The following is a 26,863-nucleotide window of genomic DNA, read 5'->3' as shown; positions in this document are numbered from 1 at the left end:
TCAAAATTTGTGGGATACAGCTAATGCAATGCATAGAGAGAAGCTTATACATGTGAGTTTTTAAAAATCAATGGTCTTAAGTTTCCACCTTAAGAAGCTAGAAATAGAGGAGCAAATTAAACCCAAAGTAAGTAGAAGAATGGAAATAAAGAGCAGAAATTAAAGAAAAACAAAAATAAAGCCACAGTCTGGTTCTAAAAATTAATAAAACTGATATACCTTTCTCCCCTACCAGCATGACAAAACAGGACGAAGTAAACATGAATAACCAATATAATAAAAGGTGACAAGTCCTACAGAATTGAAAGGATAATAAAAGGATATTATGAGTAATTTATAAAATTATAAAATTTATAAAATTGTTATATTATGACAATTGTTATTTTGACAATCTAGAGAAAATGGAAAGATTGTGAAAATAGAAAATTTGAATAGTATTATTCATTAAAAATTAAATGTAAAATAAAAAACAAAGGAAAATTCAGACCCAAATTTCTTTCCTGTGTAATTCTATCAAATATTTAAGGAATAAATAAATGTTATATGAACATTTTCAGAAAATAGAGCAATAGGGAATACTTTAGTACATTTTAGGAGGTAAACAAAACTGATATAAGAACTTGACAAGGAAATTATAAGAAAGAAAATTACAAGATCAGTATCTGTCATGAACAGAGAGCCAATTATCCCTATCAAAATATTAGCAAACTGATTCCAGCAATATACAAAATTGATAGTACATCATAACCAAGTAGGATTTATTCCAGAAATATAAGGTAGTTTAACATTTAAAAATAAGTCAACTGGTATATTCCATTAATAGAATGAAGGAGAAAAATCATGTGATTACCTAACTCTATTAAAAAAAATGATGACCAAATTCAACACATCTGGATAATTTTCAACAATGGTAAAGGAAACTTATGAAAAACCTACAGTTAACATGATATTTAATTATGAAAGATTGAATACTTTCCTCCTAAGATCAGAAACAAGGCAAGGATGTTTGCCTAATTTTATTGAATATTGTATCAGAGGTCCTAGCCAATATGAAATCAGAAAAAAATAATTTCTACAAAAAATATTACTAAGGTTTGATTATGTTTTCTAACAAATTGACACACACATTATATATATATATATATAAATGCAAAGAATATGGAACAGCCAGAACAACTGTGGAAGTACAGTGTTGGAGGACTTATACTATTTCCTTTCAAGATTTATTATAAAGTTATTAAGACAGTGTTGATATGAGGATATGAGATTGATATGATAATCAAATAGATTAATGAAAGAGAAAAGAAAACCCAGAAATATATCCACACATAAAGAGTTGACTGATATTTGATAAAGTTGCCAAGGCAATTCAATTTGGAGAAGAGTCTTTCCAATAAATTCTGGAACTGAATATACATAAGTGAAAAAAATAAATCTTGATCTCTACTTCACACCTTATACAATTATTATTTGTGTTGGGTTACAGCTAAAATTATAAGTTAAATCTGTAAAACAAAGCACTAACCATGAATAAGATTGCTAATTTTGAGTTTATAACTAAAATTTATTTTATTATGTTCAGTTAGCCAACATATAGTTCTCATAAATTTTTGTTGTGGTGTTCAATGATTCATTACTTTATATGCAACTAAAAATTTCTTTTTATCAAAGAGATATACAAGAAAATCAAAAGGCAAGCCACAAAATTGGCCAATATTTTCACTATGTTTATATGACAGATGACTTGTATTCAAAATATATAAATGGCTAGTACAAATCAATAAGCAAAAAATTCAATAAAAAATGGACAAAAGATATTAACAGACATTTCATGAAGGTGTATGCACAAACAGTAAATGTATGAAAAGTTGCTCAATGTCGGTCATCAGAAAAACGCAAATTAAACCCACAAATTACCATTTTACCATTGGAATGGTTAAAATAAAAGAATGGTAGTTTCAAGGATTTATCAGGATGTAGAACAACTGAGAAGTGTTATACAACACTTGCGAGAGTATAAAATGGTACAATTACTTTGGAAAACAATTTGGTAGGTTCTATTAAACATACATTTACCTTATAACCCAGAAATTCTACTTTTAGTTTAAGAAATATTCAAAGCAGCTTTATTTATAATAGCAAAAAAAAAAAAAAAAAGGAAGCAACTCAAGTGTCCCCAAATAGTTAAACTTTGGTGTATTCATGCAATGGAATACTAGCAAATAAAAAGGAATTCACAACTCATGCACACAATACAAATGAATCTCAAAAACATGTTGAGCCAAGGAAGTTGGACACATAGAATATATATTATAGCATTCCACTTATATGAACTTCTAGAACAGTAAGTTTGATCCAAGGTAATCAAAATCAAACAGTGGTTTTCTCAGTGGAGGACCCCTAAGGGTTTTACCTGGAAAGAGCACAAGGGAACTTTCTGGGATTATAAAAATATTCTGTATCTTGATTAGGTGGTGTTTATACTGATGCACATGTTTGTCAGATATCATCTAATTATATATTTAACATATGCATTTTATTTTAGGTAAATTATACCTCATTAAAAAATAGTTTTGGAAAAATAAATCAACTGTAACCAATGGTCCCAAATAGAGTATAGCTGGTTTTCTTGATTTCCCCCATAATTTGAATTAAGTATCCTGGAGACTAGAATTTATTGGCCAATCTGAGGTCTCTAGTTGCCTGGCAACCTGGGCTGTTTGTGGGAAAATTAAAGCTACTAATTTTGAGCCCTAGAGTGAAGGAAGAATTATTATGGTAACACAGGAGTCAGAGTACATGGGTGGGGGATTTTGCTGAGGTCTCCTATTTAAGTTGTCACCAGGGATTTATCTTCCTGAATCATCATTATATTTCCAAACCCTAGAAGAGTGTTTGTCATGTTGCATATTCTCAGTAAGGTCAGTGATATTAGGGAAAGAATTATCCCCTCATTCCTAGATTAAATCTTATTAGATTTTTGTTTCCAGGGTCTAGATTTATAGGAACTTATTGGATAAGGGGTAAACAACACAGAATTTAGAATTAAAAAGATCTGAATTCTGGCTCTGATATTTACTTGATTTCTTGGGCAAGTTATTACCTTCCTAATCTTCTGCCTTGGACTCTAAATTGGAGGTAATTATGTGCCTTCATCAGATGGTTATGAAACTCTAAGAAGATGATGCATATTCTTGTGAGGCACTGCAGAGTGTTAAGTTAATCTACTGCTATAACTGGATGAAGTTCTGATGACCTAGGTCTTCCTGAGCCTGCTAGTGGCCTTCTGTGCAAGCTCTTCCCTAACTTACTAGAATGCTTTGCCTGAAAGCCAAATACCTATTAACTCCTTACCAATCTGAATGTAGATTCTTTTTTTTTTAAAGATTTATTTATTTATTTATTTGAGAGAGCGAGAATGAGAGAGAGTACATGAGAGGGGGGAGGGTCAGAGGGAGAAGCAGGCTCCTCGCTGAGCAGGGAGCCCGATGTGGGACTCGATCCCGGGACTCCAGGATCATGACCTGAGCTGAAGGCAGTCGCTTAACCAACTGAGCCACCCAGGCGCCCCTGAATGTAGATTCTGAGCAGGGATGTCAAAACCAGAGACTCTGCGAACTCTGGATCCTAATGGGCCTTCTAATCACAGCCATCACTTTAATTTTTAAAACCTGCTCTGGAGGTCAAATTGGACTGCTTTCTCTATTTTCTCTCCAAAGAAGGGGTGTAGTCTTTTCCCTGGACATTTGAGGCTTGGTGGCAGCTCCACATGGCCACTCCCAGGGAACAGACTTGATATCATCTAGTCTGAGACTTTGTTCCCACACCTTACACCCCAGGCATCATCGAAGGCTTCTGAGAAAGTGGCCTTTCCTATGTGTAGAGATGTGGAATGAAAAGAGGTGGGTACTGGGATCTCTTCCCTGAGCAAGTTAGGTGTCCTTACTCAATACCCATGGTCCCTGTGCTTATCCTAATCATATTTCTTTAATTTGGCTAATTAAACTAATTTATTTCACTGTTGTCTCCCTATTGTCATTTTCCTCTGGCTAACAGTTAACAGTCTTCACAAGGACTTTTGACCTAATCAAGTCCATACCCCTAGATTTTTAGCATACTAAATGCTCAATGAAAAGATGAAAATTCTCACCTTCCTAGATTGACATTACACTTTGTTGCATATTCCTCTGTACAGTGGACACGGTTGTCCCTATGGTCCATTGCTGAGTGTTCTATCTCCATCTCTCTGCTTCTCTTCTCTGTGTATGTGTTTCTCCTGTCAAAGTTGGAGTTCACTGAGGGAGGTATTCATGTATCCATATCAGAGTAGGAACACCTGACTATGGATGAGGATTTTTTTCCTTTTCAGATCATCAGTCATATCTTTCTCATTTTATCAAGGTCTCCTAGAAGGTAGGAGCCATGTCAGAAGAGCAGTGTGGAATTCCCGGGGAGGCTATCATCAGCTTGATGACCATGTTTCCCAATAGACAGGGGATCCCTAGGCTTTGTAACCATATCTACATCACAAGTGGGAAATATATGATGATTCTTCACCCATCAGACTTGTGCTTTATCTCCTTATTGAAGTAAGGATACCACTGAGTGTGGGTTTTTCTCTCTCCACCATGCGGGAAACTACTGGTCTCTTAACAATTGATGTTGGTTCACAAATTGGCTCCCATACACAGAGAGCAAGAAGAGACCAAGGAAAGAGGCAGGCCACTCCAGATGGGTAGGTGGCAGGTTTAAAGAGCAAGGGACTTACTTAAGAGATTTGTCTTGGTGGCCACAAGATAAGTACCCATCTGCCAAATCTTAAAAGTTTATGTAGAGGCCTTAACTGGGTTTAGTCATGTATAAGGTCCAGATGGGCTCAACAATACCTTACGCTCTCAAGGCTGTGTACTTAGAGCAGCTCTCACTGTGGGAATGGTGGTCAGAATGTACATTCCAGGGACAGAGGAAGGGATAAAGAATGCCCAAATACCCCCAGCCAGCTCACAGGTTAACTGGTGGTCACATCCTCTCAATGGCCTCCTCCAACAATTGCCCAAGGCCTAAAGGAAGAAGATAGCTTTCCAGGGTGGGGTTGAAGACTTAAGACTGAACAATGCCCTGCTTCATCAGTCGGAGGGCTCCATCCCGGATCTGTTTGGTCTTCATGCCATAGATGATGGGGTTGAGCATGGGTGGTAAAACAAGGTAGAGGTCAGCCAGGAGGATGTGGATGTGCCGGGGTACATGCTGGCCAAAGTGCTGTGTGTAGAATGAAAAGAGTCCTGGTGTATAGAAGAGAAGGATGACACCAAGGTGGGAGCCACAAGTGCCAAATGTGTTAGCCCTTGCTTCTTTGGAGGAAAGGCTTAACACAGCCCAGAGGATGAGTGCATAGCAGACAGCGATGCAAATGGAGTCTGTGCCCACCACCAGCCTGGCAGCAGTGATGCCATAGATGTTGTTTGGCTGTGTGCCCCCACAAGCCAGCTTCACTACAACCATGTGCTCACAGTAGGAGTGGGCCGCAACTCGGCTACAGTAGCTCAGCCTTGCCAGTAAGCAGGTGAGTGGGGTCATGAGCCCCAAGCCACGAAACACAGCAGCAGCTGCCAGCTTGCCCACAGTCTCTGGGGGCAACAATGACCCATAGTGCAGTGGCCGGCAGATGGCCAAGTAGTGGTCAAAGGCCATTGCTAGCAGGATACCAGATTCAACAGCTGAAAAGCCATAGATAAAGAACATCTGGGTAGCACAGGCCCCAAAGTTGATCTCAGTAGCATTTGTCCAAAAAAGTGCAAGGAGCTTGGGCACAGTAGAAGTGCAGAGTACCAGGTCAATGATGGACAGCATGCATAGGAATAGGTACATGGGCTGGTGCAGGGCAGGCTCTGATTGCACCACCAGTAGCACTGCCATGTTGCCAAGCACTGCCAGGGCATACATGGAGCAAAAGGGAAATGCAATCCAAAAGTGGGATGCCTCCAGGCCAGGAATTCCCATGAGCAGAAAAGTGTTTGGGTTCTGATGGCTGTGGTTTGTGAACTGCATGGTCAGGTCCAGGTAGGGTGGGTGGAGAAGACTTTATTACCCTGCTCTAAACCCTAGGAAGCCCTGGGAGATGAAGCCATTGGGACTCATTCTTATGCTGTGGCTGAAACAAAGTGGGCAGCAGAAAATATTTGAGTTAGAGCTCATGAGAAACATCCAGGATAAGAAGGTTGTAGAGCATTGGGAAGTGATGCAAGGCAGGAGGTGAAGTTATCATTACCAGGGATCAAAGGAGTCCTTTCCATTTGTGTCTGATTCAGTGATGTCTAGGCTGGGGCTGTAGGGTGAGTGGCATGGCTATAGAGCTATCATGGTGAAGGTAAGTGATTAGAGAATCTTACCAGTCTTCTGTCTGCCTGTGAATCCTATTCTGCCTATACTCTCATTTCTTTCTAATCCATCTGCCTATGTGACAATAAAAGGGTGATGTAATGATGAAAGGTCAGGCAGATTGGATGGAAGACTCAAATATAGTTACTTTTCAAGATGGGAAGATCAGGACTGAGAAGTAATAGAAAGGAAAGTGGGGGGACGTTCAATGGGTTTTTCGGGCACTGAGCCCATGGTTACTCATGGATGAGACTCAGAACCTGACTTCTGATCCAGAACAACCTTTACATGGTGAGGGCCTGAGTCTCTTATAGCCTGCTAAAGCCATAACATTGCCTGGCTCATGTTAGTACTAGGATCCTGTGCTTGTTGTAGGTGTCTGTATGGATACTGGTAGAAACAAGTGAGATCATGCAGAATTGGTCAGTGGCAGAGGTCAGGCTAATTTGGCCATAATATGTGATCTGATAAAGTTATTGAGGGATGAAAACAGTCTCATAAAAATCAAAGGTACATAAAGATGGTATGAGAAGTGACTTTTAATCACTGGGAACACAATTGTTAACTGTAAGCAAATGTTAACAATGTCCACCACATCTCTTATCCGCACTTTCTATATCCCCTGATCTTCCCTTACCTACATGTACCTTCTCGTTACTCTCTTATCCACTAGCCAGCGAGTAATTGAGAATTTAAGAAAGAATTTGATTAAGTAAGAAAGTCAGGAAGGGGACAGTAGAGGGACAAGGGATGAAAAGGAAAGTTGAGAACAAGAACCAGGAATAGACATAGGTGAGAGAAGAGTACCTTTCTCACACTGATTTCTACATATAATGGGATTTGACTGTGTTCTGGTTACTAGTTGGGACAGAGAATGGAACTAATTGAACCTTCTGGAGATAGCCCATTTATATCCCTAACATTAAGCTACAATACTTCTTATAATCCCTTACATCAGCTATCCATACCCAGAAAGAAAGAGGCAAGAAGAGAAAGGGTAAGTTCTTCTAATGTGGTCTGGGCGAAGGAACCCTGGACCAGGTTGCCATCCCAGTGCCAATTGTGGCTGTCACTGTGGTATTGAGACAATCATCTTGTTTCTTTATGTCTCATCATCCCTTCTTCCATGTGTTTCCTATTTTTTTCTTCTGTGCTATTTCCCCTCCCTGAATTTCTACCATTCAGCTTGGGATCGAGTATATCCAGAGGGTATTTCAATTTTGGTGGCGGCTGAGGTGTCAGGGACAGAGAACAATCTGGGTGAGGGGGTCCTTGTAAAAATGGTATATGTAAACCTGCTCCATTCTATGAATAAGCACACTATGTGCTTAGTTCAGCATGTAACTGTGTGTATATATATGTTGCTGTATAAAATGCGTGAACAAAGCTGTACTCAGAAGACACAGGTACATCCATTTAGTTAAGACATTGTTTTGGAGTGTTCATACTTCAATGCCCTTTCTTTGGTGTGGAGAAAATTGAGAGTTGAATAATCAGACATAAATGGGACAGCCTTGCTTTTTCCCTTTTTTCTTCTTCTACTCAGCCTTTTAATAATTGAATCAAGTTTCCTCAGCCCCTGAGTTGCCTCTCAAAGAATGTTCACTCTATCTTTGTAGTTACATAGCACAATGACTGCATGCTCCCCTTGCCTCAGACCCATTTGCACAGATAGAGAAAATGAAGTTGGAAAAGCACTTGTTGAGCACAGTATGCCCGGATTCTAAGAGAGATCAAGGTGAAGGCCTTGGGGGTCATCACTTCCTGTCCTCAATGATATTTGAGTTAGATCTCATAAAAAATCTCCAGGATAAGATTGTAGGGCACTGGGAAGTGATAAAAGGCAGGAGATGGCTTACCATTGCCACATTCAAAGGAGCTCTTGCCACTTCTGATTCAATGATCCCTAGGCTGTGGGCTGGGAGGTGAGTGGCATGGCTACAGAACCTTCTCCATGGTGGAGGTGAGTGGCTAGAGACTCTTACAGCTTTTTCTCTCTACCTGTGAATGCTGTTGTGCTATACTGTAATTTTCTTCTGAAGGAGAGACTCTCAGCCTCTTCCATACGACTCACCCAGAATAACTCTACTTTATGTCCCTCTCATTGTTCTGAATTACCTTAGAGTCTGGTATTAAAAAAGGTCTTATTGAAAATATGTTAGAACAGGAGCTCAAGTATAGGAACAAACCTGCCTCATGAGGAAAGGAACAAGTTGTTCATTGCTGGAAGTGCTCATGAGGAAGCTACTTGCCAAGGATACAACTTTTATTAGTGGAAAAGTACTTGCCAAGGATACAACTTTTATTAGTGGAAAAGTAAGAGCAGCCCATTTCCAATCTCAACTCTCCTAACTCACCAACTGTGTGATCTCAGTCAAGTCACTCAACCTTTGTCAACCTGCTTCCTCATCTGTGACCTGGAGAGGTTGATTCCTACTTCAGAGGTTACTGTGAGGAATCCTTATGGGGGACATTCATCCAAGAGCACTACATGGCACATAGCAGTGATCAAAAAGTGTGATTTATTTGTAAGTGCCTTTTATCTGAAGTAGAGACCACCTCAGTGAGAAAATGATCTTAGTGCAGTCAGGTCTTTGGCCTGCTAGTAGTGTGCATATTATAGGGTTGAATACACAGACAGACTTACCAGGTCTGGGGCAGGGAGTGGTAGTGAAGTCTCAGGTCCTGCAGGGATTAGTGTGTGGGGAGCAAAATGGTTGGAATATTTATCCTATTATTAAGGCCCTGAGTAAAAATTCCCTGGGGATGAAGACATTTAAAAAGACCTTTGAGATACTGGAAAGAGGCAGAAAATTGAAGCTAGGATATTTGGGTAAGGTAGGGGGAAAAATAGGGCAATAGAAATTTATCCTGAGAGCTCAGAGTGGATGGGAAGGGGGTGGGTGGACAGACCTCTGCACACAAATAATCCTAAAGGCTTTCTGTCACAGGAACACAGTTTAGGAAATTTTGGTAATTTTCCTTTTTCTCCTGGCCCCTTCCATGTGTCCCAAATACTTCTCAATATTTCTTTTGGTTAAACTACTTAGCTTCTCTGTAGGTTTTTCACTGTAAAATGGGGAGGCAATGAATATTAAATGAGATGACATATGTAAGGTACTTATCATTTTGCCTGATCTGTGCCAAGCACTTGGTAAAAAGTTTTTATTTTATTATCTAATTCAATGATCATTGACTGAACATCTACTACCCACAAAGAATTGTGCTAGATGTTAGGGCATAGAATTGAAGGATCACACCTTTTTGTTCATAGTCTGGTTTGGGATGGCAGACATAAAAAATTAGTTATAATTTTTTTTTGATTTTATTTATTTAACAGAGAGAGAGAGAGAGAGAGAGAGAGAGAGATAGGGAGAGCAGGAACACAAGCAGGGGGAGTGGGAGAGGGAGAAGCAGGCTTCCCACCAAGTAGGGAGCCCAATGCGGGGCCCGATCCAAGGACCCTGGGACCATGACCTGAGCCGAAGGCAGACGCCTAACGACTGAGCCACCCAGGTGCCCCCAAAATTAGTTATAATTTAATGAGAGACCTATAGATACAAAAAAAAGACACAGGCTCATTCAGCAGAAAAGCAATTAGTGCTGTAAAACTTAGTCCAAGATTCAGAAATAGAAGGTAGGCTTGGAGGAAGGTAGACATGAAGGAGAGAAGACAGCAGGTGTAAAACATGGCAAACAAGGGATAATGGGCATTTTCTGGCAACCAGTGAAGCCCAGTTCAAAGTTAACATTTAAAAATTTTATTTGACTATAGTTGACATACAATGTTACATTAATTTCAGGTGTACAACATAGTGATTCAACATCTCTATACATTATGTTATGCTCACCACAAGTGTAGCTATCATCTGTCACCACACAGCACTATTACAATATCATTGACTATATTCCCTATGCTCTGCTTTATTCCTGTGACTTATTCAAGCCTGAATCTCCCACTCCCCTTCACCCATTTTGCCTGTCCCCTCACCCCAACCCAATAGAACAGAGAGCCCAGAAATAAACTCTTGCCTACATGATCAATTAATCTACAAAGGAGACAAGAATATACAATGGGGAAAAGACAGTCTCTTCAATAAATGGTGCTGGACAGCAACATGCAAAAGAATGAAACTGGATTGCTTTCTAACACCAGAAACAAAAATAAACTCAAAATGGATTAAAGACCTAAATGTGAGACCTGAAACCATAAAAATCCTAGAAGAGAACACAGGCAGTAATTTGTTTGGCATTGAGTGTAGAAACATTTTTATAGGCACATCTCCTGAGGCAAGGGAAACAAAAGCAAAAATAATATATTGAGACTACCTCAAAATAAACTTCTGTATAGTGAAAGAAATTACAACTTAAAGGGTAAAAAGATAAAAAATAAAAAACTGGGAAAAAAGTGGCTGATAAACCTGGGCAAATTTATAGTGATAGAACATATACCTCCCAAGATGGTTAGTAAGGTTAAATGAATATGTAAAAATCCTTAAATATTTTCTTGCAAATACAAGTGTTTACTCCAAAAAAAACTGTGACTAGGAGAACGGGTTCCCAGGAAGCAAGCTATCATATTTTTGAATTCTATACCAAAGAAGGGAAACAACGGATGTTCACCACAGTTCACCAGTGTGTTATATAACGTTTCATTTGAGGGGTTTCACTATTTTTTTTAAAAAGTATGATAATACTCACCTAAGAAAATGCAATTTCATGAATTGTCTTTTAACCATATCTAAAGTTTTAATTATATTAGTGATTTACAAATACATTCCTTTAGAAGACACACACACACACGATTCCTATTTTAAGGAGTTTTAAATGCAGATGGTGAAAGGAAGAGCCAGTGGGAGATGGCATGGCCCAGATGATAGAAAGGAAGGTGCAGGCTTTGTTCTCTGGGCATAGATTCATACTTCAAGAATTAAGTTTCAGGGATTCTGAGTTTTGGCCATTCCTCCATTTAGTTCTTCCAGAGACACAACTGATTCTAATAGAGGGAAATAAATGGCAATAGCAGATAAATGAGATGACTCTTAAATTTTCTGCCAGCACCACAGTGCTTAGAGCGAAGCCAAGGATCTCCATGGTCTTAATGGTAGACATGGCTATTTATTGTTAACTTGGGATACTATTGGGCAGAACACTATTCAAGTAATGATATTTGCTCTACAGAATATTATTGAGCATCTATTATGTGTCAACATTTCTCTAAGTTCTAGGAATGTAGTAGTGAACAAAGAAGACAAAGTCTTTGATCTCACAGAACTTCTAAGCCAGTAAGGGAGAATTTCATTAAAGTCAATATGTAACAAAGAGGTATTGAAAAGTACTAATAAAAAATAAAATAGGAAGACAAAATGACAAGAAACATAATTTTAGACAGAGTAGTCATGGTAGACCTTTCTCAGGTGACATTTGAGTAGGAATCTTAATGACATGAGTGAACAAGACATGCAGGTATATGAAGGACAGTGCTCTAGGTAGAAGGAACAGCAGATGTACAGGCTTTGAGGTCTAGAATGTAGTGAATTTGAGAGGCAGCATCGGGTCACTTGCTTGAGTGAAGTGACTGAGAGTAGGAGATGAATTTGTGAGAGAGCCAGGGTCCAGATAATAAAGGATCTTGTAAGCCATGCTGAAAACAGGAATTTGTTTGAAGTGAAGAAATCTATGCGAAGATTTTGAACAGGATTCTGTTATGCTCTGACTTAAAGTTTTAAAAGGTTTACTCTGGGTTCTACATAGGGAGAATAAGGGTGAAAGAGGGAAGCTAGTTCAAAAGTTATTGTTGTAGTCAAAGAATGAAATGAGTGATTTAACCAGGATGGCAGCAGTAGAGTCAATGAAATGTGATTACACTTGGGATATGCTTTGAGGATGCAGCAAATAGAATTTGTTGATGGATTCACTGAATGCAGGGTCTTGAGAATATGATGAGTTTCAGGTAGGAGACTTACAGTCTTCCAGCTGGATGAATGGAAGGGCTTTAGTACAATGGGAAACACTGAGATTAAAGTGGGTTTAAAGTGTAGAGGAAGAAAGGAATCAGAATTCTGTTTTGAATAAGTAAGCTTGGAAATATGTATTAGACATTCAAGAATAGCTGTCAGGTGAGCAAGTTACATTTACCAAATTTGAAGTTCAGGGGAGATATCAGAATTGAAAATATACATTTGGAAGGCATCAAAGAATAGTTAGGACTATGAGAAATGATAAAATCACCTAAAGAATGAATATAGAGAAGAGAGCCCAACATCCGAGGGGAAGAGAACTGGACAGTAAAGGATACTCAGAAGAGGACATAATGAAGAAGGAAAAAAACCTTCAGAGCATTGTTTAGGCAACCAGGAAGCAGGAAGTGTACATCTCTGCCAAATGCTACCAGGGGGTTGAGCAAGATTGGGTTTAAGAATTGATTACTGATAGAATGGCTAAAATTAACAACTCAGGAAACAACAGATGTTGGTGAGGATGTAGAGAAAGGGGAACCCTCTTACACTGTTGGTGGGAATGCAAGCTGGTACAGCCACTCTGCAAAACAGTATGGAGGTTCCTCAAAAAGTTAAAAATAGAACTACCCTATGACACAGCAATTGCACTACTAGGTATTTATCCAAAGGATACAAAACACTGATTTGAAGGGGCACATGCACCCCAATGTTTATAGCAGCACTATCAACAATAGCCAAATTATGGAAAGAGCCCAAATGTCCATCAATTGATGAATGGATAAAGAAGAGGTGATACATATATATTCCGTATAAATGGAATATTACTTGATGATCAAAAAGAATGAAATTTTGCCATTTGTGACAATGGAGATGAAATTTGAGTATATTATGCTAAGCAAAATAAGTCAGAGAAAGACAAATACCATATGATTTCACTCATATGTGGAATTTAAGAAACAAAACAGATGAATATAGGGGAAGGGAAGGAAAAATAAAATATGAAAACAGAGAGGGAGGCAAACCATAGACACTCAACTGTAGAGAACAAACTGAGGGCTGCTGGAGGGGAGTTGAGTGGGGAGATGGGCTAAATAGGTGATGGCATTACGGAGGGCACTTGTGATGAGCACTGGGTGTTATATGTAAGTAATGAATCACTAAATTCTACTCCTGAAACTAATACTACACTATATGTTAACTAACTTGAATTTTTTTATTATGTTCAATTAGCCGAAATACAATACATCATTAGTTTTTGATGTAGTGTTCAATAATTCATTAGTTGCGTGTAACACCCACTGCCCATCACCACACTTGAATTTAAATAAAATCTTGGAAGAAAAAAAAAAAAGGTATGAGGAATGGAAATACATTTTTGTTGAGGAAACAAAGTAATTTTGTCCTAAAGAGAGGCTATTTCAAAATGGGGAAGAGGAAAACCTAGGATAAAATCTGAATGTAAAAAAAAAAGTTATATAAGGTTTGTAGAAAAAGAATCTTTGGAAAGGAATTTTAGTGTGAAGTCAAGCTGGCTAAGATAAAAATTAATTAAGTTAAATGAATTTCTTAATATCAAAAATAATCTGGTATAGAATTAAAATTTGGTTTTCTCTCTGTTAAAAGGACCATTTTCTTAGATTATTGGTCTTTTTTTTTAAGATTTTATTTGAGCGAGAGCGCATGAGAGAGCATGAGTGGGAGTATAGGGGCAGAGGGAGAAGCAGACTCTACTGAGGAGTGAGCCTAACGTGCGGCTTGATCCCAGGACCCTGAGATTATGACCTGAGTGGAAGGCAGACACTTAACCGACTGAGCCACCCAGGAGCACCAAACTTTTTGATATTTTTAACAAACTTCCTAAAATCAAATTGTAAATGAAGTCTTTAAATGTAAAAATTAACAGGATTTTCTAAAAGGTCCCTGGAAAAATCAAACAAAAAATTGTTTTTTCTCCTTCTAAAAAAAGAGATGTTACACTAATTAGGCTTATTTGATATGCTAAATTACATGGGAAGCATTGCCAAATAGAAAGTAATACTAAGCTTTTATTTTTGTTGTTGTTATGTTCAGTTAGCCACTGTATAGTACATCGTTAGTTTTTGATGTGGTGTTCCATGATTCATTAGTTGCATATAACACCCAGTGTTCATCACAACATGTGCCCTCCTTAGTACCCATCACTGTTATCCCATCCCCCCAGCCCCTCCCCTCTGAAACCCTCAGTTTGTTAATACTAAGCCTTCTTCATTTTGTATATGTGTTCTACAAATTATATGAAATTCCTAGAAATCTAATATGTCTTGGTATAATGTTATCAGTGGTAATTCCAGTTATTATCTAAAATCTGATGTGTCAGAAGAAAAAATATTGCCAATTGCAAAAAAAATTGATTATCGGTAGTTAACAATACTGTATTCTATACTTGAAATGGTAGATCTTGTGTTTTTACCATGAGAAAATGGTAACAATGTTACTAGATTGTGAGGATTATTTCATAGTGTAGATGTATATCAAAACATCAAGTTGTACACCTTAAACATACAATTTTTGTTTGTCAATTATACCTCCATAAAGATGGAAAATTTGATTATTGGTGTTTTCAATAAATGATGCTGGAAAAACTAGATATCTACATGCAAAAGAATGAAGTTGGACTCTCACCTTACATCATATACAAAAATTAACTCAAGTTGATAAAAAACCTAAACAGAAGCTCTAAAATTATAAACTCATAGAAGAAAATGTAGGTAAAAAGCTTCGTGACATTGGATTTGGCAAGTTTTATTGAATAGAACACCTAAAATACGGGTAAGAAAAATAAATTGAGCATCATGAAAATTAAAACCTTTAGTTCAAAGGACTCTATCAAGAGAGAATGGGAGAAAGTATTTGCAAGTCATAGCTGATAAGGGATTGACATCTAGAGTATATACACAATTCCTACAATGCAACCAAAAAAGATGTAATTCAAAATGAGCAAAGGACTTGAATAGACATTTCTCCAAAGAAGATATACAAATGGCCAATTAGCTCAAGAAAAGATGCTCAACATCACTAATCATTAGGGGAAGGCAAATAAAAACACCATGAGCTACCATTTCATATCCATTAGGATAGCTATTATCAAAAAACAGACAATACTAAGTGTTAATGAGGTGTTGAAATAGGAATCCTGTACCTTGTTGATGGGAATACAAAATGGTACAGCTGGTGTGGAAATGGTATGGCAGTTCCTCAAAAAAATTAAACATAAAATTACCATGATCTTTCCCTAATTCAACCTGGGTATCTTCCTCTCCGACTGCTCCCAACATGAGCTTGTGAACCTCAAATCAGGATCACCACCTGTCTCTGTCTCTGTTGAAGTCTAACTCAGACTTCAACACAAGCTCTGTGTAGAAGGCTCACCTAAACTCAATGTGTTCTGAAGACTCCAGGTGAAGACAGTTGAGTGCTTGTTCCTGAGGGACAAGACTTAGGACATCTAATACAGAATCTGGATGTTTCTGTGGGATGGGAGGGGAAGCCAGAAGTATACAGTCTCAGCAGGAGATATTGGGATGCCTCATGGAGAATTAGTTCAGGTTTAATGACAGAGTAGCCCCTGTGAAAACCAACTTCCCCTCTCAGGACTATGGCAGAATATCAGATGCTGAAACCAGTCAGAGGAGGAAAGCACCCCCTTTGGTATTGTTATTAATGGTTGATAGCTATTGAGTAAATAACAACATGGGTAAGTATAGCTCAGTGATCTCACTGGATCCCATATTATGAGAGATAGGCAGGACTGGGATAATTGTCCCCACATGTTAGATAAGGAAACAATCCAAGAAACAGAGGTTAAGTGCCTCATAAAGGTCACAAACTGGGATTTAAACCTAATCTCCCACTCATAACCTCAACTCACAGCTCTGTCCACAAAATGAAACAAAACATCAAAACTCCAAATAAAAAAAAAGATAACCTTGACCCAAATAAAAAAAGAGATAACCTTGACCTAGTTATAGCTGAACCCCAGCTTTCTAGGTCACAATCCAAGCACACACAGCAGGTAGCTGTGTGCATATTCTGAGGAGGCTCTATTTCTCAGTAGGCACTGCAGGGAAGGAAGGTGAGGGTGGAAAGAGGCACCATGATTGCGAAGCCAGACTACACTCTGCCTCAAGGGAGGCACTGAATGCCACAAAGTGGTGAGGGAGTAGGGTCTGTAGGAAGCCAGGCGCAGGAACCTCAGAAGACCAGAGACTGGGACAGAGAAGTCTAGAGTGACCTCCAGGGAAGACACCAGGCCCATCTTGGGTCCCTTTCAGGATGTTCCTCAGGGATTGGGACTGCTGTTTCTTTTTCTTTTGGGAAAAGAGTAGGTGATTATGAGGATAAAGCCAGACGTCTCCTTTCCAACTCTCTCTTTCCCACCCTTCTCTCACTAAGAGGAAAACTGCATCAGTTTTTCTTAAAACCAACAGAAAGTTAATTGAGCCTCCAGCTGGGGGGTCAGAGCACACCAGGCCCATGGTGGTAAGGAAGACCAGGCATACACAAAGCACAGTCAGGGAGGTGGCCTGAATGGGGTGAGGAGCAAGCAGACCAAGGAGGGGTACTTATGCTAGGTCAGCTGGCTACTAGAGGGCTGGAACAGGGTACCTGGGGGGTATAGGTCAAGGAAAGCAACCATGTGAGCTGGGCTGACAGAGAAAACTAGAATAACTAGGATAAGGGCCGAAATCAGACTAAGAATAGTAATGACTAGAAGGAACACCTGAAGGCTGAGTGGAGAGTCACTATGAGAAGAGTGTGTAATATTTGAAGGGAACAGACTAGGTTGGAGTGTATGGGGAGGTGAGCTCTGGAATGCACAGGCAGAGTCCCTTCCTCAGTACCTCTTGTGCCCAAACAATTTATTCTTGTCTCAGGCATTATCTCACCTCCTGATTCTCTTGTCTTCTAGCATTCTCATCCTGTATGACTGTCTATCGAACAGAAGACCTGCTTTCTATCCTCCTGAAGGCTTTATCTTCTACAAATTTCAGATCTTCCCATGCCGCCATTAGAAGAAATCCTTTTCTGCCTCCCAGGGCTGTGCTCCTGTATTGTGCATTAGGGCCACTTCAAGAAAGCCTTAACTAAATAACCCAGACCAGGTTAGTTAATCCCTCATTAGTGCCACTTGCTTTCCTCCTATTTCACATTCTGGTCTCACCCACAGTCACAGATGCTGTAATAGTTCTGGGACAAAAAGGAAAAATCTGAAATAGGGAGGTGGAAGGGACAGGTCAGTTACCCTTGTTTATTAAAGGTTTTAGTAACAACTAGCTGTATCTTTGCAGCAGTCCTGTAATCAGAATCCTTGCATGGGGGTCAGAAGTTGTGGAATGTAGTCCTAGCTTTGCTACTTACTTCCTCCACGACCATTTGGGGACTCAGTTGCCCAAATAGATCTTTCTCAATTCCTCTCAAGTTAAAGGGGTAGCCTACCAAATAGTTTATAATACTGACTGAATATTCTAGGTATAGAGCTACATGCACTTTTGGGGGAGACAAAGAATTAAGTGACCCAGACTTCCTTTTGTCATTTGCTGAGGTCTTGACTATGAAAACAAGAAGCATAGTACAATGACATGTAAGGACTGGACAAAACACTCATGCCAAGCAGGTTAAGAGTGCTGGGGCAGGAGGAGACTGGATAAGCAGAGTTGGATTGTGAATGGAATTAGAGCTATATTTCAGTTAAACCTGGAAAGAAGGAAGCTTGATGAATTATTAGGCATTTAAACAGAATAGGCAAACTGTGAGAATGAGGTGTGTGGGCAAATAAACTGGAGGGCCAGAGATGGGCAGCAGGAGCACACAGAAAGTAAGGGAGATGGGCACTCAGGCAAGAGGAGGGACCTGTTGGAATTGGAGAAGCACATTCACTTAGGATAAGCATGGCAACATGGATAAGAGGATATTCTTTCATTCATTCAGGAAATATTTAGTAAGTTCCCTCCCTCCCTCCCTCTCTAATCTGGGTGTCCAAATTCTGAGAAGGAAACCCTGAAATGGTTTTCTGAATTCCATAAGGACAGTGGCAGTAAATATATAATATTTAATATTATTTAATATATATATATAAAGCCCCGTTTTGTCATGGGCCTTCCACACTGTCCATCCCAATGCTGTCTTGGAGAAAATTAAGATACACATTGGACTTGGAGAAGTTTCTAATAACTGGACTTTTACTCCAATCTATGTAACTAAAATTGATGGAGGATTTCATAGAATTTCCATCTGTGGACATGCTTAAAATTGGGAGGTACTCAGTATGTTTCATTTTGAATTAGATGGTAGTATATTATACACCAGCAGGAGAGGAGAAAGTTTCTTCAGGGAGTCATTCATACACATTTAAAAAGCACTTATTGAGCATCAGTAATGTTCAGTAGAGTCTGTGATTATAGAAGTTAGTCACAGCCCTTGTATTAGAAGTACTCAGTCTGTCAAATGGACAAACACATGCACTGGCAACACGGATCATACTCTCCTTATGTTATTTAATTCAGGGCATTAATGAGTCCTCATTGAAAACACTGAGAAAAATCTGCCTGGAGGAGTCTGAGAAGACTTCACTAAGAAGGTGGCAGGATCTTGGCCAGATATGGAAATGGGCAGAGGAAAGCATTCCAGATAAATAGTATGAGCAGTAAGTATGCCTTTCAGGAAGTGACAGATAATCCAATGTGGCTAAAACCAGGATGAATGTTTAGGGGAATGGTTAAGAAGTGAGGCTAATAATTTAGGCAGGAACAATTTTATAAGAATGTGGAGTAGTTTTTAATTTTCCTTGTAGCAGTGAGGTCTCATAAGCAGTTTTCAGTAGGGATAGAACATGTGGTCTGTCACATTGTAGTGGTAGATTTAGTAGGAGTGGAGGACTAAAGAGGTTTTTTTTTTTTTTTAAAGATTTTATTTATTTATTTGAGAGAGAGAAGAGATAGAGAGAGCATGAGAGTGGGGAGGGTCAGACGGAGAAGCAGACTCCCCGCCGAGCAGGGAGCCCGATGCGGGACTCGATCCCGGGACTCCAGGATCATGACCTGAGCCGAAGGCAGTCGCTTAACCAACTGAGCCACCCAGGCGCCCCTAAAGAGGTTTTTTTATTCAGATATAATTAACATACTGTTATGTTAGTTTCAGGTCTACAACAGAATGGTCCAGTAATTCTATACATTACTCAGCACTCATCATAACTGTACTCTTAATACCCTTTATTTCTCCCATCCCCCCACCCACCTCGCTACTGGCAACCACCAGTTTGTTCTCTGCCTTTAAGACTGTTTTTTTTTTTTATTTCTTAAATTCCACATAAGAGCGAAATCATATGGTATTTGTCTTTCTCTGACTTATTTCACTTTGCATTATACTTTCTAGGTCCATCCATGTTGTTGCAAATGGCAAGATCTCATTATTTATGGCTGAGTAATATTCCGTGTATTGTATGGTGTGGTGTGTGTGTACATATCACATCTTATTTATCTATTCTTCTATGGATGGACATTTGGGTTGCTTCTGCGTCTTGGCTATTGTAAATAATCCTGCAATAAACATAGGGCTGCATATCTCTTTGAATTAGTGTTTTCATTTTCTTTGGGTGAATACCCAGTAGTGGAATTACTGGGTCATATGGTAATTCTATTTTTAATTTTTTGAGGAACTGCAGCACAGTTTTCCACAGTGGCTGCACCAGTTTGCATTTCCAGCAACAGTGCACAAGGGTTCCTTTTTCTCCACATCCTCACCAATACTTGTTTTTTTTTTTTTTTTTTCTTAAGCCACTCTGACAGGTATAAAGGGATAGCTCATGCTGGTTTTTATTTGCATTTCTCTGGTGAAAAGATATTCAACATCACTAATCATGTGTCTGTTGATCATCTTTGTATGTCTGTATGTCTTCTTTGGTAAACTGTCTATTCAGGTCCTCTGTCCATTTTTTAAATCGGATTTTTTTTTTTTTTTGGTGTTGAATATATTCTCCCATTCAGTAGCTTGCTTTTTTGTTTTGTTGATAGTTTCCTTCACTGTGCAAAAGCCTTTTATTTGGTGTGGTCCCAATGGTTTAATTTTGCTTTTGTTTCCCTTGCCAGGGGAGATCTTGTCAGTTCTATTGATCTACGTGTCCTATTTTTGTGCCAGTACCATACTTTTTGGTTACCACAGCTTTGTAGTATATCTTGAAATCTCGGATTGTGATACCTCGATTGCATTAAATCTATATATTGCTTTGGAGAGTATAGACATTTTAATAATATTGGTTCTTCTAATCCATGAGCATGGAATATCTTTGTGTCATCTTCAGTTTCTTTAAAGGGGTGATCATTATAGTGACACAGGCCAGGGATGTGAATTTGGGAAGACAAAAGTCAGAGAGAGGAGAAAAGCAGCATGGGAGACAATTTAGGGGCAGGATCGAGGGGCATCACTGATTGAAAAAGAGCTCCAGGAGCTTTGGCATCTGGTAGAAGTCTCTATGACTGAAGCACAATGAAGGGACAGGTGGGAGGGGATAAAGCTGAATAGTGAGTAGGGGCCAGACCATGCAGGGACTTGTAAACCAAAGTTAGGAGTGTGGATTTCATCCTCAGTGCAATGGTAATTCCATGAAGGTTTTGAGGCAAGCCCTGGAACAGTATAATTTGCCTGTTTATGGATTATTTGGCTGCATTATAGAGAATGGAGTGGAGAGGGCCCAAGATTCAGACCACAGAGTCCAGTTATGAGGCTTTTGTGGTCTAGATGAAAGATGGTAAATTAAATAAGAACACTGTCAGGGGAAAAGGAAAAGAGTAGGGATTAAATTATATTTGGCAGATTGATGGGATTTGCTAATGAACTGGATACTAAGGAAGGGAGAAAGGATTAAATGAAGAATTATCCCTGGGTTTCTAACCTTGGTACAGGATAGATGGCCAGAATATGTGCTGAGATGACAGTGCATGGGGAGGAAATAGTTTGTGGGGAGATAGCAAGATTTCCACTTTGGCTGTATTGTTTGAGATGAGTGTGGAACATCTAAGTGGAGAGGCCCAATAGGCAGTAGGATATATGTGTCTGGAACTTAGAGTAGAAGCTATACATTTGACAATCCCCTGAATATAGATGGTAAAAAAAAAAAAGCCAAGAGGAAAAAAAGTGAGCACCTAGTAAGGTAATATGAAGATAAAAGGGGGAATAAAAGAAGAGAGAAAAGGAGAAAGAGAGTGAGGGGAAAGAAGTAATGACCATGTCAGTATAAGGGAAAGAGTGGAGATGGAAGCTGGCTTGGAAAGGATTGGAAATTAAATGAGAGATGAGGAAGCAGAGATCAAATATAGTCAAGTTTTTATACAAGTTGTGCTGTGAAGGGGAATCGAGTAAGGGGTTGTTAGATGGAAGAGATAAAGCCAAAGACTACATGATGGTGCTGATGTTAATCAAGATAAACATTGTAGAAAGGGGGGCAGATAGAAATGACAAATGGGCACATGCAGAATGCTTCACAGTTTACGAGGCCTATTCTCATAGGATTCCGTCTTTCCTCACATTAAAACTTGGCGAGATGGTCATGGGAAGTATAGTTATTGCCTTTAGTTATAGGTCAAGAAGCTAAAACTTTAAAAATATCAGAGATTAATGTTAGTTTCTGCTGGTAGACTGATGACACAATCATTGCTTGAGACTAAGTCTAGATTCTAAAACTTTCCCCTATACCATGGTGAGGAGTTAGAGTTTTATTTTTTTAACTTGAACATGCTGGGTTTGAACTGTTTGTGGAACAACAAGGTAGAGGCAGAATATAGTGATTTAAGACATTGGATTTGAAGTCAGGAAACCAGAGTTCTCAAAGTTCAAGCTTAATATTTGATATTTTCCAAACGTGATTATCAGTAAGTAACTTCACTTCTAGTTTTCTCAATTTAAAAAAATGCCCATATTTACTGAGCATTTTATATTCTAGATTTGTGCTAATGGTTATTTTTATTTTTAAAATTAATTTTTTCTAGTTTTGAGATATAATTGACATAGAATTGTATTAGTTTGAGGTGTTCGACAATGATTTGATAGATGTATATATTGCAAAATGGTTACCACAATAAGTCTAGTTAGCATTCATCACCTCACATAGCTATGATATTTTTCTGGTGATGAGAACTTTTAGGATCTACTTTCTTTGCAACTTTCAAATATATGCTATAGTATTAACTATAGTCACCATGCTGTACAGAACATTCCTAGGACTTAAAACTGGAAGTTTGTACCTTTTTTTTTTTAAAGATTTATTTATTTATTTTGAGAGAGCGAGAAAGAGAGAGAGAGAGAGTACATGAGTGGGGGAAGGTCAGAGGGAGAAGCAGACTCCCCGCCGAGCAGGGAGCCCGATGCGGGACTCGATCCCGGGACTCCGGGATCATGACCTGAGCCGAAGGCAGTCGCCCAACCAACTGAGCCACCCAGGTGCCCTGGAAGTTTGTACCTTTTGACTACCTTCATCTATTTCTTCCACCCCTAGCAGCCACAAATCTGTTTTGTTTCTGAGTTTGTTTTTAAAAGTCTTAATTCCAGTGTAGCTAACATAGTGTTCGATTAGTTTCAGGTGTACAATATTGTGATTCAACAATTCCATATATGACTCAGTGCTCATCAAGATACTCCCAATCCCCTTCACCTATTTCACCTATCCCCCACCTACTTTCCCCCTGGTATTTGTTCACTATAGTTAAGAGTCTTTTTTGCTTTGTCTTTTCCCCCCTTTGTTCATTTGTTTTGTTTCTTAAATTCCACATATGAGTGAAATCATATGGCGTTTGTCTTTCTCTGGCTTATTTCACTTAACATTATACTCTAGATCCATCCATGTTTTTGCAAATGGCAAGATTTCATTGTTTTTTATGGCTGAATAATATTCTATTGTGTATATACACTACATCTTCTTTATCCATTTGTCTACTGTTGGACACTTGGGCTACTTCCCTAATTTAGCTATTATAAATAATGTTGCAATAAACAGAGGGGCGTGTATCCTTTTGAATTAGTGTTTTGTATTCTTTAGGTAAATACCCAGTACTATGATTATAGGATCATAGGGTAGTTCTATTTTTAATTTTTTGATGAATTTCTATGCTGTTTTCCAGAGTGGGCTGCACCAGTTTGCATTCCCACCAATAGCACATGAGGGTTCCTTTTTTTTTTTTTTTAAAGATTTTATTTATTTATTTGAGAGAGAGAATGAGAGAGCAGGAGAGGGGGGAGGGTCAGAGGGAGAAGCAGACTCCCCGCCGAGCAGGGAGCCCGATGCGGGACTCGATCCTGGGACTCCAGGATCATGACCTGAGCCGAAGGCAGTCGCTTAACCAACTGAGCCACCCAGGCGCCCCGAGGGTTCCTTTTTCTATCAGTTCATTTCTTTTAAGATTAAACATAAAAGTGAGATCATACAATATTTATCTAACTTATTTTACTTAGCATAATGCTCTCAAATTCCATCTATGCTGCTACAAATGGTAAGATTTCCTTCTTTATGACTGAATAATATTCCTGTGTGTATCACATTTTCTTTATTCATTCATCCATTGTGATAATTGTTTCTACAATATTTCCATTCTCAGAAGAAACCTTTAAAATATAAACTGAGAAAAAAGAGAAGGAAGCACAGATCAAAATTCTGGGAAACAAATGTTTAAGCTTTTTCAAAGAGAATGATAAAAGGGATAAAAAGGAGATAGAAAGATAAAGGATTCCAGAAGGAAAAAGAATGGTGTGAAGTTCAGAGGTCAGTCTTGCAAAAAGGTGGGAGTGGAGGAGCTCTTCCTCTGAATGTCCTAGATACTAGAAAGAAAAGTGGGTGAAGGTAGAAGTATGCAGAAATGGAAGTTAAATTTAGGTGAAGGAAAACAATGATAGGTCTTTCCATGCTCTCAAGTTGGCTGGAAATATGGCTTTAGTTGGTGAGATTGCTGAGCATCAAATAAAGACCTATGGAATCCCTGGTAGGGAAAAATTTATAGAACTTGGAGGAAAGTGAATTTTTAGAAGGTGCTAAGTCTTAATTATCTTTCATACAGCCAAGATAGACATCTAAAGGAGAGAGACACTCCTTTCATAATTAGAGATGCAGCTTGAGTTTGGAGACAACAGGAAGACAGTGAATGTCTTTGGTAAGATTGAAAATAGCAGGGATCTACATCTTTTACAAAGTGGTCCTGGGCCACACAAAGACCACAGAAAGCTCTTCTTCCACTCAATTCCTCAATGAAGATTGCCTGTGATACTAGCTCAATTGGTATTTAATGTTCTGATTACCTAATGATTTTTAAGTACATTGAGGGCAGAGATCATGTATGTTTCATAATGTATATTAGGATTATTTTCTAATTGAAGATCTAGAAATGAGATCAAGGGCTAATCCTTCCATGTGAATGGTCAGAGTTTGAAATTGAATGCTATAATTATGCTGACACTGGATATTTTCTGGAAGAGCCCTGTGGAAGTAGACAATAGGAAGAAAATTTCCAATGGCCATGTCAGCCTCCAATATCACCTCAACTCATCCGGCAGTCTTTGTGTTGATGGGGATCCCAGGCCTGGAGCACCTACATAACTGGATCTCCATTCCATTCTGCTCAGCTTATACTTTAGCCCTGCTAAGCAACTGCACCCTCCTCTTCATTATTCAGACTGATGCAGCCCTTAATGAGCCCATGTACCTCTTTCTGGCCATGTTGGCAGCCATTGATCTGGTCCTCTCTTCTACAACACTTCCCAAAATGTTAGCTATTTTTTGGTTCAGAGATCGGGAGATCAGCTTCTATGGCTGTCTGGTCCAGATGTTCTTTCTCCATTCCTTCTCTATCATGGAGTCAGCAATGCTGCTGGCCATGGTCTTTGACTGCTATGTGACCATCTGTAAGCCACTGCACTACGCTATGGTTCTGACTGGGCCCCTTACCACCAAGATTGGCATGGCTGCTGTGGCTCGGGCTGTGACACTAATGACTCCACTCCCCTTTCTGCTCAAAGGCTTCCACTACTGCAGAGGCCCCATGATTGCCCACTGCTACTGTGAGCACATCGCCATGGTAAGGCTGGCCTGTGGGGATACTCGCTTCAACAATGTCTATGGCATTGCTGTGGCCATGTTTATAGTGGTGTTGGACCTGCTGTTTGTTATCCTTATATCTTCATCTTTCGGGCAGTTCTACAGCTTGCCTCTCAGGAGGCCCACTACAAGGCCTTTGGGACATGTGTGTCTCATATAGGTGCCATATTGTCCACCTACACACCTGTGGTCATCTCCTCAGTCATGCGCCGTGTGGCTCGCCAGGCTGCCCCTCATGTCCACATACTCCTTGCTATTTTCTATCTTCTTTTTCCACCCATGATCAACCCCATCATCTATGGTGTCAAGACCAAGCAGATTCGTGATCATGTGCTCAGTCTATTCTGGAGAAAGAATGTGTAGTAACATACTGTCTTCTTTACCTACCAGTTCAGTATTGAGTGGATATTGGATTGAGGTGGAGAGGAAACATCTTAAGCAGGAAAATTGTAATCTCCATGTTTGGCAATTCTTTAGTATGACAAGGAAAATGAGGTTTCATTCCTCACAGATCTAGTCAGATCAAACTTTAGCCTGTCTGATAGCAGAGATTTGACCCTATTCTCATAGACTCATCACATGATTAAGGAAAACAAAGAAGCTTCCCAAATGCTACTGTCATCTGGATGAAAGAGAACAGGAATATTGGCTGAGATTGGCACAAGAAGTTGAGGTTTTGGTGAACTCTTCACCTAGACCTTGAATGAGGAATTGAACCACAAATTTTGTGACCCAAAGGACAACACCTCTTCTAGTACTAAAACTGCTTCCATATCTTTTCTAAATGGCATCCAGTCTTCTGCCACTCTATTAACCTATTACCACACAATGTTATTGGCTCTACATTTGGATAGATCTACTTTTTTAAAAAAGAGTTATCTATTTATTTGAGAGAGAGAGAGAGCAGGGGGAGGTGAGGGGCAGAGGGAGAGGGCAAGAGAGTCCCAAGCAGGCTCAGCACAGAGCCCAATGCTGGGCTCTATCCCCCAATCCCAAGGCCCCGAGACCATGACCTTAGCTGAAACCAAGAGTCGGATGCTTAACCAACTGTGCCACCCAGGAGCCCCTGAACAACTACACTTCTAAGCAGACTTATTTCTTCCATTAAGTCAGTAGGAGTCAGAAAAGAAGTCCAAGGAACTAAGAGCCAATTCCTTTGTTGAACACTTAGCAAAAGAGTCTTCTGACATCCTTTTATGTAAATTCATATCCTGTAAGTAACTTTTCATGTGCATATGTGCATATGTATTTTTCTAGAAAAAAACCCCACTTAGTAAAATTTATTGAATGAAGAGCTGAATACCATCTTTGAGCTATGTAATATGGAAACAAAGATTAATGCCCTTTCCTTTTGAAGTTGAGACTTCTGAAGCTAAAGAAAAGTTAAAATATATAGTTGCAGTAGACTGTATTA

General features: G+C 39.2%; 2 protein-coding genes across 2 annotated transcripts; one reads left to right on the top strand and one right to left on the bottom strand.

The window, feature by feature from the left end:
• Positions 1-4,865: 4,865 nt before the first annotated feature.
• LOC118003920 (putative olfactory receptor 52P1) lies at positions 4,866-8,844 on the bottom strand. The gene has a single exon (XM_034995030.1). The coding sequence runs from the start codon at positions 6,046-6,048 to the stop codon at positions 5,101-5,103; it is 948 nt and encodes a 315-aa protein (XP_034850921.1). The 5' UTR covers positions 6,049-8,844; the 3' UTR covers positions 4,866-5,100.
• Positions 8,845-24,871: 16,027 nt separating this feature from the next.
• Positions 24,872-25,812, top strand: LOC118004036 (olfactory receptor 52K1-like). The gene is given in 2 exon segments (XM_034995149.1): positions 24,872-25,520; positions 25,523-25,812. Coding segments are annotated over 2 exon segments (939 nt in total).
• The last annotated feature ends 1,051 nt before the right edge of the window (positions 25,813-26,863 follow it).

Source organism: Mirounga leonina, unplaced genomic scaffold, assembly GCF_011800145.1.
Source record: "Mirounga leonina isolate KUSES-001 unplaced genomic scaffold, KU_Mleo_1.0 Mir_92, whole genome shotgun sequence".
NCBI lineage: Eukaryota > Metazoa > Chordata > Mammalia > Carnivora > Phocidae > Mirounga > Mirounga leonina.
Note: the sequence above shows the minus strand (reverse complement) of the source record. Positions and strands in the feature narration are given on the sequence as shown.